The following is a 20202-nucleotide window of genomic DNA, read 5'->3' as shown; positions in this document are numbered from 1 at the left end:
ATGTGTGAGCTGTACGGGTGTGTTTTAAAATTTGAATTTTAAACCTTTCAGATGGAGCTCAATATGGTCCGTTTTCCCCAGTCCCCACCACTCCCTGTTGTCCCACACTCATTCACATTAAGTACCTGCCTGGCCTGGGGAGCCACTGGCCTTTGTGACTCTGTAGTAGTTACTGTGATTATGTCTTCCCCAGGAGTGACTGCTGTCACCTTTTGCTTATGCTCTACTTGTCCTCCTTATACCCTATGCTTCTCAAAAGAAAAATAAATGAGGGAAGGGGAGTCAGGAGTGCTGGGAATAGGGACTGAAATTCTATATAATGTGGTTAGAAAAGGCTTCACTGAGAAAGTGAGATTTGTTTAAAGACCTGTGAAGAGCGAGAGAGTGGGAAGCAACCTGGAGGGAAGAGTGCTCCAAGCAGAGGGAAGAGCAAGTGCCAAGGCCCTTCGGTGGGAGCACGACTGGCATATCTGAGGCACAACAGGCATCTGTGTGGCTGAAATGGAGTGAACAAAGGAGAGAGCTGTAGGGAAACAAGGTCAGAGGGGCGAGGAGGGAAGGACACAGCACACTGAGTAGGGCTGTAGACACCCCCGGAAGGACCTGGCTTGTACTGGCGACGGGAGAGGTGTGAACAGAATAGCATAATCCGCCTCATGTTTTCATGAGGATCCGTCCAGCTGCTGTGTTGACAGTGGCTCTAACATGGGCACGGGTGAAGCAGGGAGACCAGATAAGAACCTGGGGCAGAAATGCAAGTGACAAAGGATGGCAGCTTGGACCAGGTGGTAGCAGTGGAGGCAGTAAGAAGTAGGCTGATTCTGGATATGTTTTGAAGGTAGAGATGCAGAAGTTGCTGATAGGTAGAGTGTGGGCGTACGTAGAGGAAAGTCCAGGTTTTCTGAGCAACTAGAAGAATGGCATTAATTTGCCACCAATAAAATACTTCAGTCTGAAGACAGGAGATTTCCCTTCCCTCGTGTTCTAGGAGGATGTAGAAAGCAGAAGACAGAGGGAGAATAGGTTGTGTGTTAGGAGAAGATGTGAGGAGGAAAAAACATGTGGGAAATGCTGTTAGTACAAAAGCATGGAAGATCTGTGTGACCACAGGCGCAAAGAAAATAGCCAACATAGCCAAAATGGGATTGGTCTTTCTAGAACAGTAATATAATATATATCCAATACGTTATTTTCATTGTCCTAAAGAGGAGAGTTCACTGACCCTCCTTCTGGAGATATGGAATAACAGATATGTAAGGATTTAGCATTCGACAAAGTCCTAACTCTTGTCATCTTCCCCTATCCTGTGAATATGTTCTTTCTTCAGAGAAATACTCTTCATGGAATATTATATTGTAGTAGGAAGATTATGGCTTGCATTTATTTTTTTAAGTTTTATTGAAGCAAAATTCATGTGACATGAAACCAACCATTTTATAATTTTTTTAAACGTTTACTCATTTTTGAGAGACAGACAAAAACAGAGCATGAGTTGGGGAGGGGCAGAGAGAGAGAGAGAGAGAGAGAGAGGGAGACACAGAATCTGAAGCAGGCTCCAGGCTCTGAGCTAATGGCACAGAGCCTGACGTGGGGCTTGAACTCATGAACCGCGAGATCATGACCTGAGCTGAAACTGGACATTTAACCGACTGAGCCACCCAGATACCCCCAAACCAACCATTTTAAAATGAAGAATACAGTAGTATTTAGCTCCTTCACAGTGTTTTACCACTAACACCTCTGTCTAGTTTCAAAAATTTTCATTACTCTGAAAGGATGATGAAGCCTATGAAAGCAGTCACTCCCCATCCCTCTCTTCTCTCAGCCCCTGACAACCACCAGTGCACTTCCTGTCTTTATGGACTAACCTATTCTGGATACTTCAGATAAATGGAATCATACATTATATGACTTTTTGTGTCTGTCATCTTTTTTTTTTAATTTTTTTTAATGTTTTATTTATTTCTAGGAGAGAGAGAGACAGCGTGAGCAGGGGAGGGTCAGAGAGAGAGGGAGTCACAGACTGAAACAGGCTACAGGCTCCGAGCTGGCAGTCAGCACAGAGCCCGTGTGTTTGTCATCTTTCACGTGGCATACATTTTTTTAGATTCATCCATGTAGTATGTAGCCATACTTCATTAGCTTTTATGGTTGAATAAAATTCCATTGTATGGATATACCATATTTTTTAAAAGTTTATTTTGAAACAGAGAGAGAGTGTGTGAGCAGGGGAGGGAGAGAGAGGGAGAGAGAATCCCAAGCATGCTCTGCACTGTCAGCACAGAGCCCGACATGAGGCTCGATCCCATGAACCATGAGATCATGACTTGAGCTGAAATCAAGAGTGGGATGCTCAACTGACTGAGCCACACAGGTGCCCCTGGACATACCATATTTTATCTGTACAACCAGTGATGGAAATTTCGGTTGCTTCCACCTTTTACCAGCTGGAAGAGTGCTGCTATGAACATTTGTGTACACGTATTGGCTTGAGTACTTGTTTTCAACTCTTTGTGGAGTATAGACTTGGGAGCAGAATTGCTGGATTAGATGGTTAATTCTATGTTTAACTTTTTGAGGATCTGCCAAACTGTTTTCCATAGTAGCTGAACCATTTTTAAACCCCCATTAGTATAGGAGTTCTCATTTCTCTGCATTCTTACCAACACTTGTTATTTTCAGGGTTAAAAATTAAATTGTCCGGGCGCTTGGGTGGCTCAGTTGGTTAAGCATCTGACTTCGGCTCAGGTCATGATCTCACAGTTCGTGGGTTTGAGCCCTGTGTCGGGCTCTGTGCTGACAGTTAGCTCAGAGCCTGGAGCCTGTTTCAGATTATGTGTCTCCCTCTCTCTCTGACCCTCCCTTGCTCACACTGTCTCTCTCTCTCTCAGAAATAAATAAAACATTAAAATATTTTTTTAAAAATAAATTTTTGCTATCCTAGTGGATGTAATGTGCTATCTTTTTGTGGTTTTGGTTTGCATTTCCCTGATGACTACTGATGTTGAGCATCTTTTCATGTGCTTGTTAGACATTGTATATAACTTACATATTTTATGTTATCATTCATAGACATTGCTCAGTGCTATCGTACCAGAGTTATTGGGAAATAGCTGTTGAGTTTTGAAAGATAAAACCAATAATTCACTTCTGCACATCTTTCTGCCCTCCAGTTTTATTGGGATATAACTGAAATATATCACTGTATAAGTTTAAACATTTTTAATGTTTATCCTTGAGAGAGAGAGAGAGAAAGCATGAATGGGGGAGGGGCAGAGTGAAAGAGGAACACAAAATCTGATGCTGGCTCCAGGCTCTGAGTTGTCAGCACAGAGCCTGATGCAAGGCTCCAACTCATTGGCCGTTAGATCATGACCTGAGCCAAAGTTGGACGCTTAATGGACTAAGCCACCCACGTACCCCACATCACTGTATAAGTTTAAAGTGTACAGCATAATGGCTTGAATTACATATATTGTGAAATAATTATCACAGCAACTTTAGTTAGCATACATTGTCTCATACAGATACAATTTTTAAAAAACAAAAATTCCTTGCAGTGAGAACTCTCAGGATCTATTATTAATTTTCATGTGTATCATACAACAGTGTTACTATAGGTTTCATGTTTTTCATTATATTCCTAGCACTTATTTATCCTATAACTGGAAGTTTGTACCTTTTAATCCAATTCCTCCCCCATCCCCCCCTAGTCCTGACCTACTGCCTCTGGTAACCACAAATCTGATTTATTTTTCCATGTTTGCTTATTTAAATTCAACTCCTGGGACTATACATGACCACTGTTTCATGTGCCTGTTGGCCATTTGTATATCTTCTGGGAATATTATGTTGGTTCAAGGGTTTTGTCCGTTTTTAATTGGGTTATTTGTTTTTGTTTTTTGCCATTTAGTTGTAGGAGTTCTTTGTACGTTTATATTTTAACTCCTTATCAGATAGATGGTGTGCAAATATTTTCTTCCCATTTTGTAGGTTGTCTTTTCAGTTTGTTGATTGTTTCTTTTGTTGGGAAGAACAACAAAAGACATAGTCCTAATTACTTTTTATTTTGTTGCCTGTAACTTAGGTGTCATATCTAGAAAATCATTGCCAAGACCCGTGTCAAAGAGCTTATTTCCTGTGTTTCAGCTAAGAGTTTTGTGGTTTCATGTTTTATGTCTTTCTTTAACACATTTTGAGTTAATTTTGGTGAGTGGTGTAAGAAAAGAGTCTAGCTTCTTTCTTCTACATGTGCATATCCAATTTCCCCAGCACCATTTTATTGATGAGACTGTCTTTTCTCCATATAGTATTCTTGGCTCCTTTGTCAATTATTTTTTGACCAGGTATGCTTATTTCTTGGCTCTCAATTGTGTTCCATGATCTTTTTGTCGGGTTTTTTTTTATGCCAGTACCATACTGTTTTGATTACTGTAGGTTACTGAAGTCAGGAAGTGTGATCCCTCTTGCCTTGTTCTTTCTCAGGACTGTTGTGGCTATTCAAGGTCTTTTGTGGTTCCATATACATTTTAGGATTGTTTTCTCTACTTCTATAAAAAAATGCCATCAGAATCCTGATAGCTTTTGCACTGAATCTATAGATAGATTTTGGTAGCGTTGATATGATAACAATATTATAATTCTTATGATTCATAAACAGAGGATGTCTTTCCATATATTTGTGTCTCGGTTTCTTTCATCAGTGTCTTGTAGTTTTTAGAGTAGAGATCTTTCACCTTTTTGGTTAAATTTATTAAGTATTTTATTGTTTTCAATGCTATTGTAAATGGGATTGTCTTATTTCTTAGATAGTTCATTGTTAGCGTTTAGAAATACTGCTGATTTTTTTGTGTTAATTGTGTATCCTGCAACTTTACTCAATTCGTTGATTGGATCTAACAGTTTTCTAGTTGAGTCTTTAGGATTTTCTATTTATAAAATCGTGTCATCTGTTAAGAGAGACAGGTTTATTTCTTCTTTCCAACTCTGATGGCTTTTATTTGTTTTTCTCGCCTGACTGCTCTGGGACAGACTTGCAGTACTATGTGGAATAGGAGTGGTGAGAGTGGACATCTTTGTCTTGTTCCCGACCATAAAGGAAAAGCATTCAACCTTCACCATTGAGTGTGATATCAGCTGTGGGATTATCACATATGAACTTTTTATTATGTTGAGGTACACTCCTTCAACACCTAATTTGCTGAGTTTTTATCATCAGTGGATGTTGAATTTTGTCAGATGCTTTTCTGTGTCTACTGAAATGATCAGATGATGTCTTCTTTCATTCTCTTAGTATCACACTGATTGCAGGCTGAACCTTCCCAGGTATAAATCCCACTTGATCGTGGTAAATGATCCTTTCAAGGAGTTGCTAAATTCAGTTTGCTCTTATTTAACTAAGAATTTTTGCATCTGTATTCATCAGGGATGCTGGTCTATAGTTTTCTGGTAATGTTTTTCTTCTGGCTTTGGTGTCAGGGTGATGCCAACCTTATAAAATTATACATGACAAAGGGGACATTACAACTCTGCACAATCTTTCTCATGTAAGAAGGATTACCCCGCTTTCTTTCTGTTACCAAAATATGCTTAAAATATCTTTTTCCATCCTTTCAATCTCAGTCTATGTTGTGTCTATAATGCTCTAGTGAGCCTCCTGTAGGCACAATTAGCCATTCTGTGTCTTCTGATTGGAGAATTTAATCTGTTTATGTTTAAAGTAGTTATTGTAAGTAAGGGCTTACTACTGCCATTTTGTGAATTGTTCCTTGTTTCTTATCCAGCTATTTTTTGGTTGTTATTTCTAATGTTTTGGTGTCTTATGGTATCAGTAGGCTTTGGCTTCTTTATCATGTTCTTTTGCATATTTCCTACAGATTTTTTCCCTTGTGGCTACCATAAAGCTTACAGAAACTATCTTAAAATTATAATGCTCTATTTGAAAATAATAATTTTAATAGAATTCCTAAGCTTTACACTTTGACTTCTGCTCCTTCTCACATTTTATTGTTACAATTTACATACTTTAATATTGTGTAACTAAAAACAGATAATTTTAATGTTTGTTTTTTTTTACCTTTTAAATTAAAGGTAAGTGAATTACCTTCCACCTTTTCCATACTATACAATCTAACTTTGACTGTATTTTATCATTACCCATGAGTTTTACACTCCCTTTCTGGTTTTTATGACGTTAATTAGTGTCCTTTTATTTCCACTAAAAGAGCTACCTTTAGCATTTTTTGTAAAGCAGGTCTAGTGGTGAAGAATTTCCTCAGCTTTTGTTTGTTTGGGAAAGTTTTTCTCCTTCCCTCATTTCTGAAAGACAGCTTCACTGGGTATAGCATTTTTGTTTGACAGGTTTTTTCTTTTGATAGCTTGAATATGTTATCCCATTCTCTTCTGGCCTCAAAGGTGTCTATTGAAAATCCACCAATAGTCTCATTGGGGTCCCCTGTATGTAACTTCTCTCTTTTCTCTTGCTGCTTTTAAAATTCTTTGTCTTTCATATTTGACAAATTATATGACTGGGTGTTGCTCTATTCAGGCTCAACCACTTTGAGGTCCTCTGAGCCTCTTCTGTCTAGATGTATATTTCTCTCTCAAGGTTTGGGAAATTTTCCACCACTGTTGCTTTTTAAAATATTAAAGTGTAGTTGACACACAATGTTATCTTAGTCATAGGTGTACAGCTGTGATTTGACGACTCTGTACATTATGCTATGGTCACTGCAAGTATAGCTGCCATTCACCACCATACAACACCATTACAATACTATCAGCTATATTCCCTATGCTGTACCTTTTTCCTCTGTGACTTGTTCCTTCTGTAATTGGAAGCTTGTATCTCCCACTCCCCTTCACCCGTTTTGCACACCCTGCCCTACAGCCATCAGTTTGTTCTCTGTATTTACTGGTCTGTTTCTGCTTTTTGTTTGTTTGTTTTTTAGATATTCCATCTATAGGGGCGCCTGGGTGGCTTAGTCGGTTAAGCGTCCGACTTTCGCTTGGGTCATGATCTCACGGTTCGTGGGTTCGAGCCCCGCGTCGGGCTCTGTGCTGACTGCCAGCTCAGAGCCTGGAGCCTGTTTCACAGTCTGTGACTCCCTCTCTCTCTGACACTCCCCTGCTCACGCTGTCTCTCTCTCTCCTAGAAATAAATAAAACATTTAAAATAAATAAATAAATAAATATTCCATCTATAAGTGAAATTATATTGTATTTGACCTCTTTGGGCCTCACCTTGTTTGGAATTCTCTGTGCTTCCTGTACTTGGATGTCTCTTTGCCTCCATAGGTTAGGCAAGTTTTCAGCTATTATTTTTTCAAATAAGTTTTCTGCCCCTTCTCTCTTCTCCTTCTGGGACCCTTATAATGTGAATACTTGTTTGCTTAATTTTGACCCAGAGATTCCTATACTCACTTTTACAAATCCTTTTTTCTTTTTGCTGTTCAGGTTAGGTACTTCTAATCCTCTGTCTTTCAGATCACTGGTCTGTTCATTACTATTGATTTTCTCTTGTGTATTTTTCATTTCAGTTTTTGTATTCTTCAATCCCGATTGTCCCTTTTTTATAATTTTTCATTTCTCTGGTTAAGTTCAGAGTTCGTCTACTCTTTTCTCCAGGCCACAGAGCATCTTTTTTTTTTTTTATGTTTATTTATTTTTTGAGGGGCAGAGAAACAGAGCATGAGCAGGGGAGAGGCAGAGAGAGAGAGGGAGACACAGAATTGGAAGCAAGCCCAGCCTCTGAGTTGTTGACACAGAGCCCAACATGGGGCTCGAACTCACGAGTGATACGATGATTACTGTAAACCCTTTATCAGGTAGATTGCTTATCTTCATTTCATTTAGTTCTTCTTCTGTGATGCTGTCTTGTTTATCCATGTGGAACATTTTCCTCTGTCTCCTCACTTTGTCTTTCTGTGTTTATTTCTATGGCTTAGGTGGAAAAAATGCTTCTTCCAAATACAAAGGAATGGTCTTGTGTCTGGTTGTCCCCTGTGTCAGTTGTGTGTTCCTGATTACTGTGGCTGGTGTGGACTGGGGTTCACAGGGCTCTTTGTGCTGGGGGCACCCTGGCAGCACAGCTGAAGCTGAAGTGGGTATAAACCAGGGGGTCCTGGGGTGCTCACACAGGGTGCACCCTGGTGACTGGAACTGAGGCAGGTACCAGCTACGTGTTTCTGGGGTGCCTTGTGCAAGAAGCACTCTGGCTGGGGTGGCTGGACTTGAGGCAGGCGTGAGTCAGGTTGCCCTAGCAAGTCATCTGGAGCTGAAATGGCACGAGCCTGCAGTGTTGCAGGGTGCTTTGCCCCTGTGACACCTTGGTGAGATGGCTAGAGGTATAGTGAGCACTGAGTAGGCATGCCTCAGTGTGTGCTGAGCTGGGGCCACTTTGGTTGGACAATCGGAATGGTGTAGATTAGGGTCCCAGGACTCAGGGAGGCAGTAAGCTAGGACACCTGGACTCTTCTCCCATCCATACTATCAAGATGGAGGGAGACTGTAAACCATGGTGGTCACCAGCCCCTCTGACCTGGAGAGTTCCAGAGCTCTCCTGACATTTGGCAGAGTTCTAGGGCTGGATCCTTTATATTCTTGTTGCTTTTTAATTTTTTTTAATTTCTATTTTTGAGAGAGAGAGAGAGAGAGCATCCACAAGCAAGTGGGGGAGGGGCAGAGAGAGAGGGAGACATAGAATCCAAAGCTGAGCTGTCAGCACCCCGACATGGGGCTCAAATTGACAAACCATGAGATCATGACCTCAGCCAAAGTCAGACAACCGACTGAGCCACCCAGGCATCCCTGTTGCTCTTTTAAACCACAGCTCTTTTTGTGTGCCCCAAGGCATCCAGGAATGGTATGGGCTGGGTGCCCAGGACTCCCTGAGGTGGCAGGCTGGCTATTTTATCCAGACCCTGCTGCCATCTGTGCTATCAAGGTGGAGGGGGAATGTAAACCATGGCACTTGCCAGCCCCTCTGACCCAAAGCGAGTTCTAGCAGTTCTGTTGCCATCTGGCAGAGTTCTAGGGCTTTATCTTTCATATTGTAGTTACTCTTTTAACCACAACTTGTTTCTGTGCTCGAGAGCAATGAGGCTGCTCCTAGTCTCAGTATTATCCCTCCCCTGTGCAGTTGGCAGCATTAGGGGTAAGGGTTTCCTTCATTAAAATGTCTCTATCTCTCTTGCCATTCTCTATGTGTTCTATCATGTTGTGCAGAAGCTATTCATTCATCCCACCATTCTTCAGGAAGAGCTGCTCTATAATTTTATGTAGATTCAGTGTGGAGGTGGAGCAGGTGAGTTCAGGGTCCTCCTGTTGTATCTTAGGCCAGAAGCCCAGCCATTGTTGCTTTAAATATCCTATCCCATTTTTTCTCTTTTCCTTCTTGAATTTCCATTATGCCAATATTGTTTCTCTTCATTGTGTCCCATAAGGTCTGTAGGCTGATCTCACTTTTTCCATTTGTTCGTTTGTTTGTTTGTTTCACTGACTGGATCATTTGAAATATCCAGCCGTCCAGGTTGCTAATTCTTCCTTCTGCATCGTTGAGTGTGCCTTTGAAGCTCTCTGTTGAATTCTTCAGTTCAGTTACTGTTTTCTTCAGCTCTAGGATTTTTTTAAAAAATTTTTATTATGTTAGTTTTCAGATAGACAAAGTGTGAACAGGGGAGGGGCAGAGAGAGAGGGAGACACAGAATCCGAAGCAGGCTCCAGGCTCTGAGCTGTCAGCACAGAGCCCAGTGCAGGGCTCAAACCCATGGACTTCTGGATCATGAGCTGAAGTCAGATGCTTAACCAATAGAGGCACCCAGGTGGTGCCCCTAGGATTCTTTTTGATGGTTTCTATTTCTTTGTTGAACTTGACATTTTGTTTATTTTTCATTTTCCTAATTTTGTTTAGTCACCTGTGTGTTGTTCACTAAACTTTAAGAGGATTATTTTGAATTCTTTGACAGTTCACAGATCTCCATTTCTTTAAGGTTACTTATTAGTGCTATATTAGTTCCCTCTGGTACAGTCATATTTACCTGACTTTCTGTGATTATTGATTCCTTACTTTGGCATATGCAAGTGGTAAGTGAGCTCCTCTCCCAGACTTTGCAGGTTCATTTTGGCAAAGACAGTTCAACAGTTAGCGTGGTTTGGATTTCTGGACATGTCTACTGGTAACATCTTTGGGCAGGTGGGGCCTACTATTAATGGACTATTTGGGAGCATGGTAAGGGTTTAAGTGCTGAGATCATGGGGGGTTGGGTGTGCCGCCAAGTGAGAACAGCTGGCTTGGTTCCCTGCCCAAGTGAGGCTGCAGGATGGGCACCAGAATGTCCTTGATTTTTAGGGTAGGGCTTACTGGATGGTCAGGCCTAGGTGCTATACTCAGCAGTAAGGTGGGGTTATGAATTAGCTTTCCCTGCCCTGCTACGGCAGCAGGAGAGGATGCAGGGCCCTCATTATTTGTCTGGGGACCCAAATCAAGCAAGAGTGTGCACTGGATATTCCAGGCAGGGGAGGCCACCAGTTTTGCTCTGCAGACAAGGCAAACCACAGGGTATGCTCTCTTTTCAAGTGCTGCTGTAACTAAGGCTGCTGAACGGTCTGTGCAACATGTGATGGATTCTGGTTAGGTTCCTTGGCCAGGTGGGCTTAAGACTTTTCAGCAATGAGTGAGGGTGTGAATGAGTTCCCTGCCTGGACACAGCAGGGAAGCAGCTTGAACACTAGAGGCTCTTTGTTACCCTCACTCAAGCCAACTCATGCCCTAGTTTTTCTGGCCAAGCAGGGCTCCTTGCTTTGCCGTGATGGCAGTCAGCTCTGCCCATCTACCCTTCAGCATGAGCATCACTGAGTACTGCAACTTCCAGGTGTGCTCACCAGCCCTTCCTGTCACTTGGGTCTAGGGACTACTCTCCATAGCCATTAGCTGTGACTCAACCCAATGGGCATCCATGTCAACATAGAGAATGTTAAAATGTTAAATGAAGGAAAAAAAAAATGTTAAATGAAGGGAGCATGGTGCCAGTTTGTGCATACATGATTGAAGTTACATAAATCTTGAAACCACTAACTTGTACCAAGAATACATAAAAATAGACTGTCATGGAACAGTAGAGTCTATAATTTGTCATACAGTGAAGTACTATAGTAAGCCTTGACTTCTAAGAGATACCGCTCAAAATTATAATAGTGGTTTATTGGCCATGTCTGCAAGAAAAAGATGACAAAGTTGGAGGTTTGCAGACCATAACTGTGCACATAAATATTGTAAATATTGCCAACCATTGGTTATTTGGGGTTTGGCATGTTGACCTTAGGGTCTGTTACAAAAAGGACTTTGTTAAAATTAGTTAGGATTCCATAGAATAATTGCCTGAATTCCTTGAATCCATTTTTTCTCTTTTTTGGTTGGTTTCCATCTCAAGATCTTGGTGGTGGTGGGGAAACACACCCGAAATATAAAATTAAGGAAAAAAAATGTTTCTCTGCAGGTGTTCCATTACCCAAAGAAGACATTTCTGCTCCCTTGATCTCTAGCTCACCAGTGAAGGAAGCCCGGGAGTATGAAAACCCCCCAAGTGAAGAGGAAGATAAAATAAAAGAAGAGCCCTTGACCATCTCTGAACTAGCTTACAACCCAAGTGCCAGCCTGCTCCCCACCCCTGTTGATGACGATGAGATTGACATGCTCTTTGACTGTCCATCTAGGCTGGAGCTGGAAAGGGAAGACACAGATTCATTTGAGGAACTGGAAGCAGATGAAAATGCCTTCTTGATGGCCGAGGAAGAAGAGCTGAAGGAGGCTCGCCAAGCTTTGTCATGGAGCTATGACATTCTGAGCGGCCATATTCGGGTGAACCCACTGGTCAAGAGTTTTTCCAGGCTCCTTGTGGTGGGCCTGGGGCTGCTGCTCTTTGTATTCCCCCTGCTCCTCCTCCTTTTGGAGTCAGGTATTGATCTCTCCTTCTTATGTGAAATCCGCCAGACGCCAGAGTTTGAGCAGTTTCACTATGAGTACTACTGTCCTCTAAAGGAGTGGGTGGCTGGCAAAGTAAACCTCATTCTCTACATGCTGGGTTGCTCATAAAGTTCGTATCTCATGTGACTAAGGGCTATATTCAATACTAGTGATTTGTTTTTTGTTTTTTTCAGCAAATGCCTGGTTCCGAATGGTCATGGGGCCATCAACAGGTGTTCCTTACTCATAACTGATTATTAAAAACTTTAAGTTAGCTTTCCATACTTCACCACAGCTAAGTAAGTTTAAGTCAAATGAAGTTATTTTAGTTATCGGTCAGGAAGATGGCCTTTAATCAAAAATATGTTTATTTTTTAGGATACTACAGACATACTCTTTATCTAGTATATCATAATCCATAACACATTGAGCTGTATTAGATTTTCCCCTTTTTTAATAGTTAGCAACATTATAAAGTTCAGAATCAGACTTTTAGTAAAAACCCAAGAGAAAGTTTTTGAATATAATCCTTAGTGAAAACCATGTCCTCTAACCGATGCCTATACAACTAAATTTATGCTGGGCTTTTGTTTTCTGTTTTTTTTAAAACTATTTTTATGTGTTCAAAATATTTTGGTAAATTTTTAGCAAAAAAAAAAAAAAGAAGCCTCCTGGAGTTATTTTAAGTGTATAGATTGTAAGACTAATGCACAAAGGGTATGTCAGGAATTTTTTAATGTTTTGGCACTGGTTTGTTTTTTACAATATTTTTTGGCTGAACAACTACATAATTTGTTACCTGTGTATGAGATAGAAAATAGGTAGAAAGACACTGTAGTAAGTAAGCTCTTAAAAATGGATGATGGAACTGGAGGATATAGAAACTAAGAACACTCAAGCGGGCATGGAGTAGTCCGTTTTTCAAAGTATTTGAGCAAGATGACTTACTACTTTCATTTGTATTCTGTCCATCTATTTTGGCTGGGGAAGCAGAATGTTTTTAAAAGAAAGTAAAACTGAAGGAAAAAAGTTAAAAGTTACGGTAGTTAATTGCATATGATCGTACATTAACCCAAGAATGGAAGCAGATGGGAATGGGGCAAGTGGCCAAACAGGAGTTCTGGTGAGGCTGGTATGCAAGTGGTGGCAGGCAAACTAGCTTTTCTGAAAGCGGTGCTGATGCATGGTACTGGATGATACAAAGAATGTGTACTTGCTGTCTGAGTTGACGTGAATATGTTTAAGTGGATCTAAATAAAAGTGGAGAAACTTTAAGGCATAGTTTTATGGTTCCTCATGCCATTCATTTTGATTCTGTGGAAGAAAGTTCAAAAGGAGTGTGTGTATGAGAGGGGTGGGGGAGGATATGAAAAGAAGGGATTTGGCTTTCTGATCATGCTGATGATCTTTGTGGTGGCCATTATATTCCTTTCCTTTCCCAGTTTTCTTCGGATCTTAACTCATTCAAAATTAGGGCTCCTATTAAGAAAGTAGAATGGATTCATTAGGTGATCCAGCATTTCAGCCTGGGTGAGATAGTAAAATGACTCCCTAACCAGATAGCAGAGGGGACACATGTTCTAGTACCTTTCTTCATACCATAAAGTCCACAAGAGAAAGAAAGACTCTGTTGCCTCCCCATGCAGAGTACTTACCAATACTGTGGTATAAATGAGAAAGAAAAGGGTATGGAGTTTAGGGCATAGTGCATTGGGATTTCTCCTTGGATTGAGAATGTCCTAGTCCTTTCATATACAAAGAGATTGGTTGGATGCCCGTATTCTCTCCTTAACTGTAATAGACACTCCAATTCTATCATGAGCCTGACTTCCAAATTGGCCATTCCTGTCTTACTCGTTCATGGAGTTCTGAGCACTGTATTAGACATTTAAGTTTGAAAGTTAAGTTTTAAAAGGTCAGCTCATGGAACCTTCAGTTGAGCAAACTAGAATACACATTTGCTGTTAAGTTTTGTAGGATGTTTTCTCTTACTTGCTTTAAGTGATTTATTTTGCTTTTTATTCAAGAATCTTTATTATCTGAAATTTGATACCAATTCTCTTGGTACTATAGTTTATTTCAGAAATTTTCAAATAGCCAGCTCTGAAATCAAAGGTTTTTATATCCCTTTGTTATGACTCCCAAGTCCTATGTTCTGACAAAAGGGTACCCAGTATAGTCTGCATAAAATCAGTCCTCCTTGTCATCATGCTTAGCATTTCCTTTGGGGTTCTAGCCATAACAAATCTAGTCCTTTTAAAGTAATCCTAAATATTTTTTTTTAAATCATGGAAGTGATATATTACCACCCATCATGAAACACTGAAAAACACTGAAAGGATAAACACCACACATAATCCAACCATGCAGGTTTATATTAGAGAGTAACAAATATACTTTTAACATTTCCAGCTAACATCTCTTGTAGGCATTACTGAATAGAGATGTTTTTTAAGTGAAGGAATTAACAGAATAGGGTTTGCTGAATTTAGCCACCAAACAGAAAACTGGGATCCTGAAATACCTTTTTGTCAGAATGGTATCAGCCTTTTAGAAACGTCCACTTAAGTTTTGTTAGGAGACAGTCACCAGCTGCCTGAATCAGATGAGGAGAAAAGTGCTTCCAAAGATGGTGAGTTTATAATATAGTGAGATACAGAATTCAAAGCAAGTGTGTGAGTATATGTATATTCCATATTATTGGTATAGATGTGTTTATATATGAATCTGTATATATGTGTGTATTTGTATACACACAGCTGATATGCCTTTCATACATAGTTGTGGTTTATTTTTCCCCAGTAGAGGCGTTTGTGACATGTTATTCCTTTTCCCTCTCAGATATCATGGTGGATAAAACTCAGTCTCAGAGGTTTCAATTTTCCACAGTTAAACAACTGTATGTACATTTGTGGTTATATATACACACATATATGGCAAATACATATACACACACAACCTTGTCTTTAGTGCTAATGCAAGTTGACCATGAAAAAATGTAGGTAAAGTATTGTGTATTTCTTTCTGTCTGTGCTTGGAACATACTGTAAAATGTTATGTATTTGGAATATATTTTGTGGTTTGTCTAACAATTATAAAGACAACTCTGGGAAGAATTCAAAAGTTGATTTCATTGAAATACTAGAGATACGGGGGCCGTGTGACCTGTGACTGGAGCCTTATCTTTGTATAGTGAAATCTGCATTTCTATGTCAACATCCAGATTGTTTTATATGTTAATATGGTGGCAGGAATCCCTAATAAAAATACTCTGGGGAAAAATGTTTCTGCAATCATTTAGTTTTATTCAAAGGGAAGTTGTATAAATAGCCTGTTGGAAACTACAGAAAGGTGCCATATTTGATCCTGAATGAGGTCACCCTTGAATGGTGATAGTGGGAGGAAAAAAAAAAACTACAGGTTATGGATGGGACTAACCCTTTGCAGAAATCAGTCAGGCTAAAACAGGAATATTGAGTGTATTGAAAATGCACCCAGATACAAAGTTAGCTATAGTCTAATTAGAGGAGTTAAGATAACTAAAGAAATAACAAAGCATGGAAAAAATAGAAGAGGGGGTTCTTCACTACAGATAGGAGGAAGGATTTCAGAATGTTAAGAATTGGTAGGTGGTCATTTCTGGCAGAAAAGGGTGCTTTCCTGTGCCAGAGAGCCACGTCAGGTGTAACTCTTGCCATGAAACTTCTGTTCATGGACTCTGGAAGAATCATATTATTCTGCTCCTCTCTGCCCTTCCATACAGCATGGCCTAAAAGGCCCTCTGGTTTGGTTGGTCACAAAGCTAACAACTCCATCCCTGACTGCTAAATCAGAAGGTGTTTCTGTGAATAAAGAAAAGGGCGCTCTATTGGAGCACCATAGATGTCAAGCTAAATTATATCTCAGCTGTGGTGGCCTCAAGTCTGTCATTATGTTTTGCTGAGATATAACTGACATAAAACTCTATTTGTTTTAGGTGTAGAACGTAATAATTAGATATACGTATATGTTGTGATCACACACGAAGTGTAGTCAAAATCCATCACTGCACAGAATTACATCATTCTTGCGATGAGAACTTTTAAGATCTACTCTCTTAGCAACTTTCAGTACAATACAGTATTGTTAACTAGAGTCCCTGTGTTGTATACTAGGTCTCCAGCACTTATTTATCTTATAAATGGAAGTTTGTACCTTTTGACCACCTTCATCCATTTCGTGGGGGTGGGGAGTGGTGGGGGAAGTCTATCAAGTTCTTAGCAGTCATCAGAGGTCCAGACTGTGGAGTACAGACAAGAAAAGAGTTCTGTGGTCATTATTCAGGTATGGGGTGACTTGGGGACCTATGGTCCCAGCTCCCGCTGCTGTAGCTCACACCTTTGTTTGGTTTAGTGTCCAGACTGGACACTAAATGCCCACAAAGGGACTCCGGGCTACTTATTCCTTGAGCAGTCCAGGCTCCTGACCCAACCTCACCTCTTGGGAGAAGCCCTGTTTCTTATTCCTACAGTCCTTGCTTAGCCAAACAGGGAAAAGATCTCCTAACCACACGCCAGCCTGGAAGTAAAGTACTGGGGAGAAGCTCCCACCTGTGGGTTGAACTCGGGATGGTTGTGGTTGATGAACTTGAGACTCTTGGGCCATCTGTCTCTACTGGGTGGAGATCATGTATTAAAGGTCCCTGCTTACTTGTCCTCCTGCTTCTCTCTCTCTCTCTCTCTTTCTCTTGGACCTGCTTTTGGGCTTCCAGTCTACATGCAGTAAGCAGACCCAGCAGGACCAGCCCATGGTAGGCCCAGCCAGGACTCAGCTCTCCACACGCCAGCCTCGGTCTGTGATGGGGTGGGTAAGTTCGGCGAGCCCCGCGCAGTGGGCTCAGCTGTCATCACTTCAGAGAGGACGAAAGAAGCCTCACTTGGGTCTCAGATCCCAGCTGTGCTCTCCAATCTATTAATAAAACTGATTTTAATCCTATCCCGGCCATTGTGTCTATTGTGTCTACTGGGAACTAGGGGGGGTGCCTGAGTCACACTAAGCACACTCCAGAATATCGAGGATCTCAGCAACCTGCAGCAGGGAAGGAAAGGAGACAGCTGCTTCTGGCTAGCCCTTAGGCATCACGGGATGTTGGCCACTGATGCTGGTGCTGGTGCTGTGAGTGAGGGGGCTTAAGACTTTACATCAGTAAAGAACAAAGGGTTAGTGGAAACCACACATCCCTATTCTTTATCTGTAGCCAGTGCTTTAACCAAATATCTCCTTGGAAAGAGAACCAAGGCCACTTTCCTGGTGGTAAAGGAAAACTTTTAGTAGGACAAAGGCTCTACTTCCTGTGGCTACTGAGTACTGAAATGTGTCTTGCAGATTACAGCAGCTCTTCCAGCAAACACTGGTCACCTTGAGACTCCTCATCCACAAGAAGAATGATCATGAACATTGGCTTTCTGAGGAAACAATCCTTCAAGGGAGACAACACAGGAACAAATTCACATTGATGTCCACTCTGCTTGGCAGTCTTCATAATAAGTTAAAAATTCAACGTTCTGGTTCAAGCATCAATCTCCTGTAATTTCCCTGGTGTGAATCAGCTTCCTCCTGTTGTGAATTAGCCCAGGTGTCCTGACACCCCTGAACTGCCAATTCTGCAAACTTACAGACCAGACCTTGAACAGTGATGGCCACATAAACATACTGCTCCCTGGTCATAGGGTCACTATGTAACTTATCATCCAAACCAGGGTGCTTTTGAGAGTGAAAGGGGGTGTTTTTAATGATTATATCACAATATCAGGTATTAACTAGGACTGCTCCAGACATTCTACCTGTAAGGCTTTGCCCCATCAGCTAGGTGCCCTCTTTCAACAAATGCTCCAGCATCTTTTTCTAAAATACTGACAAAGATAAGGAAGAATTTTATTGCCTGATACTCGTATTCTCCTCCCTGCCATCAAAACTCACACTGAAATTTAACAAAACTGATCCTATCATGTGGCTTGGTGTAAGACTATAAATTACACAGAAGATCAGTTTAAGTGAGCCTCTGGCGTTGAATCCTTAATGCTATATACTTGATTTATTCGCCATTTATGATGTTGAATATTTCTTGTTTAAGGCGAGGCAGGTAGAAGGTTAGAATGACCTCAATGCCTCTTTTGCCTCCATAGTCCTGAATTTGACATTTCTGATCTGCACCCACAGAACACTGACGATCAGTTTAACTGTGAGCACTGTTCAACATCAAGTACAGTCAGGCCAACTTAATCATTTATACCAAGAAATGTCAGCCAGCTTGGCTGGCACTTGTTTGAAGCTTAGATGCTCCATGTGTGCTCTTCCCAGAACACACGCTGTAATGTGAACCAAACATTATCAAGTATAAGCAGTCACAGCTGGAAAGCTGCCTTTCAGAGCAGTCTGCCCCAAGAGACCAGGTGTTCCCAGGGACACGCCTGCCTTAGGAGGCCTGGGGACACGTCTTACACATTTTACTGCAAGTCTCCTATTTGGAAATTTCTTGCAGCAGAGACTGGCAGCTGACCACCAAAATAGCTTCATCTTGTGCACAGAATTTGACTACATTTCCCAGCCCTTGTGTTGTATTCCTGAGTTCTGGCCAATGGAATCTGAATAGGAAATGACCTGTATCGCTTTCTAGCCCTGGACTAGGTGCAGGCCTCCATTTGCCACTGGATGTTAACACCTGTAATGGCCTTGAAGTCACCAGTTGAGGATATTTGAGCTGCCAGCAATCTGGATGATTGACTGACTGTGTGCACAGAGCACCTCCCCTTTCATCCTAAACCGAACACATCTCGGAGTACTTGAGCAACAAAATCCTAACTGGGCAATTTCCAAATCTGTTACTGCTACCACTCTTCTATTAAATTTGCCTATCTCCCCTAGTGAAGGAGAGTACAGCTGAAAGCAGGTGTAGGGACTGCCCGGCACTGGACTCTTCCAGGAGATTTCTATTGGAGAACCACTCTACACAGAGGAGGAGATGCCATTCTGTACTTGAGAGTGCCAAACCTGGGGTGTGGAGGCGGGGGGAGGGGCAGGTGGCTACTTTTAGTGCTAATATGTCTTATCACTCTTGCTTTCAGGAGCTTAATCGGAATCATCCACTATTAGAACCCAAGGAAACCCACCCTGATGGGCAAAATCATCCCTGGTTGAGGACTCCTGGGCTCAGGAGTGGTTTCATGGGCATGTGACTTGTGAACTTGTATAGGGCTCTTTGGTTTAATGCTTTGCTATCACCATCTTGAAATTAATAATAATTTTATCTTTGAAACTGTGTTTTAAAAGTGAAGTTCAATGGGAAAATGAAATGTGAACATCAGTCAGGCAACAGTGGGTTGTGCAGTTGGCCTGGATACAAGGCACGCACACACACATACATGGCGCACTTGAAAGGACTAGGGGTCCCTGAAGAGAATTCCTGTACCCACACTGATGGCAATGGTGGCAGTTGCAGCAGGAGCTGGCCCTGGAAAAAGGGTATTTCACATAGGGGTGGTGGTAGAACCCATCCCTGCAGCATCTGCACAGAATACAACTCTGGCCCGAGCACTGGAACAGTATGTGCCACCACTTGGGCAGTCAACTCCGTCAGTGACTTATTACAACATAAAAGCGTGCATACAGACATTATAATAAACTGTATCAGAGAGTCATTAGACGTTTTCAAAGAGTTTAGCATTTCTGGTTTTGAAAATCACTGCAACAGTGCAAAACAATTCCCACAGGCTTGGAAATAGAAATTAAAGACTCTTACATTCCACAGAAATGCCAGCCCCCCCGATTTTTATATAAAAATTTTCATGAGCCAGTTATTAACAAACAACTATAAAATAGTTTTCCTTGTGACTGAAGACCTGGCATTAGAATTCATAAATAGGCATTTAAAATTACATACAAATCATGAAACTATCATCTTCTTGTACAACTTCTACAAGTTACAGGAAAGATCAGAGGAAACACTAAAATGCCATTGTATAGAGTAACATTTAAACCTAAACTCAGACTTAACAAAAAAACTGATCTGTAAGAAGAGTTAAATCTTTAGAGAAAAATTATTCTGCAAGAATAACCAGCTCTAGATGTGCTAAAATTTATATTTCAAAGTAATTTATCAGAAATTTATTCTAATGTTGTTAGTCTATGAAATATTCTTTTTTTTTTAATGTTTTATTTATTTCTAGGAGAGAGAGAGAGACAGCGTGAGCAGGGGAGAGTCA

At 41.1% G+C, this 20202-nt stretch overlaps 1 protein-coding gene across 3 annotated transcripts in view; it reads left to right on the top strand.

Annotated features, from left to right (window-relative positions):
• Positions 1–16899, top strand: part of FRMD3 (FERM domain containing 3) — a 302421-nt gene extending 285522 nt beyond the window's left edge. For 2 of the 3 annotated variants that reach the window (XM_039250403.1, XM_039250405.1), the window contains exon 14: positions 11496–15244. In XM_039250403.1, the coding sequence (XP_039106334.1) occupies positions 11496–12091 (596 nt within the window). In that variant the 3' untranslated portion in view covers positions 12092–15244. Of the gene's footprint in view, positions 1–11495; positions 15245–16712 lie in introns of those variants that run through there. The other variant, XM_039250404.1, reaches the window with a different exon arrangement.
• The last annotated feature ends 3303 nt before the right edge of the window (positions 16900–20202 follow it).

Source organism: Hyaena hyaena, unplaced genomic scaffold (assembly GCF_003009895.1).
Source record: "Hyaena hyaena isolate Hyena2069 unplaced genomic scaffold, ASM300989v1 scaffold_369, whole genome shotgun sequence".
In the NCBI taxonomy this organism is placed as follows: Eukaryota; Metazoa; Chordata; class Mammalia; order Carnivora; family Hyaenidae; genus Hyaena; species Hyaena hyaena.
The sequence above is the reverse complement of the archived record's forward strand: the minus strand, read 5'-3'. Positions and strand labels throughout refer to the sequence as shown.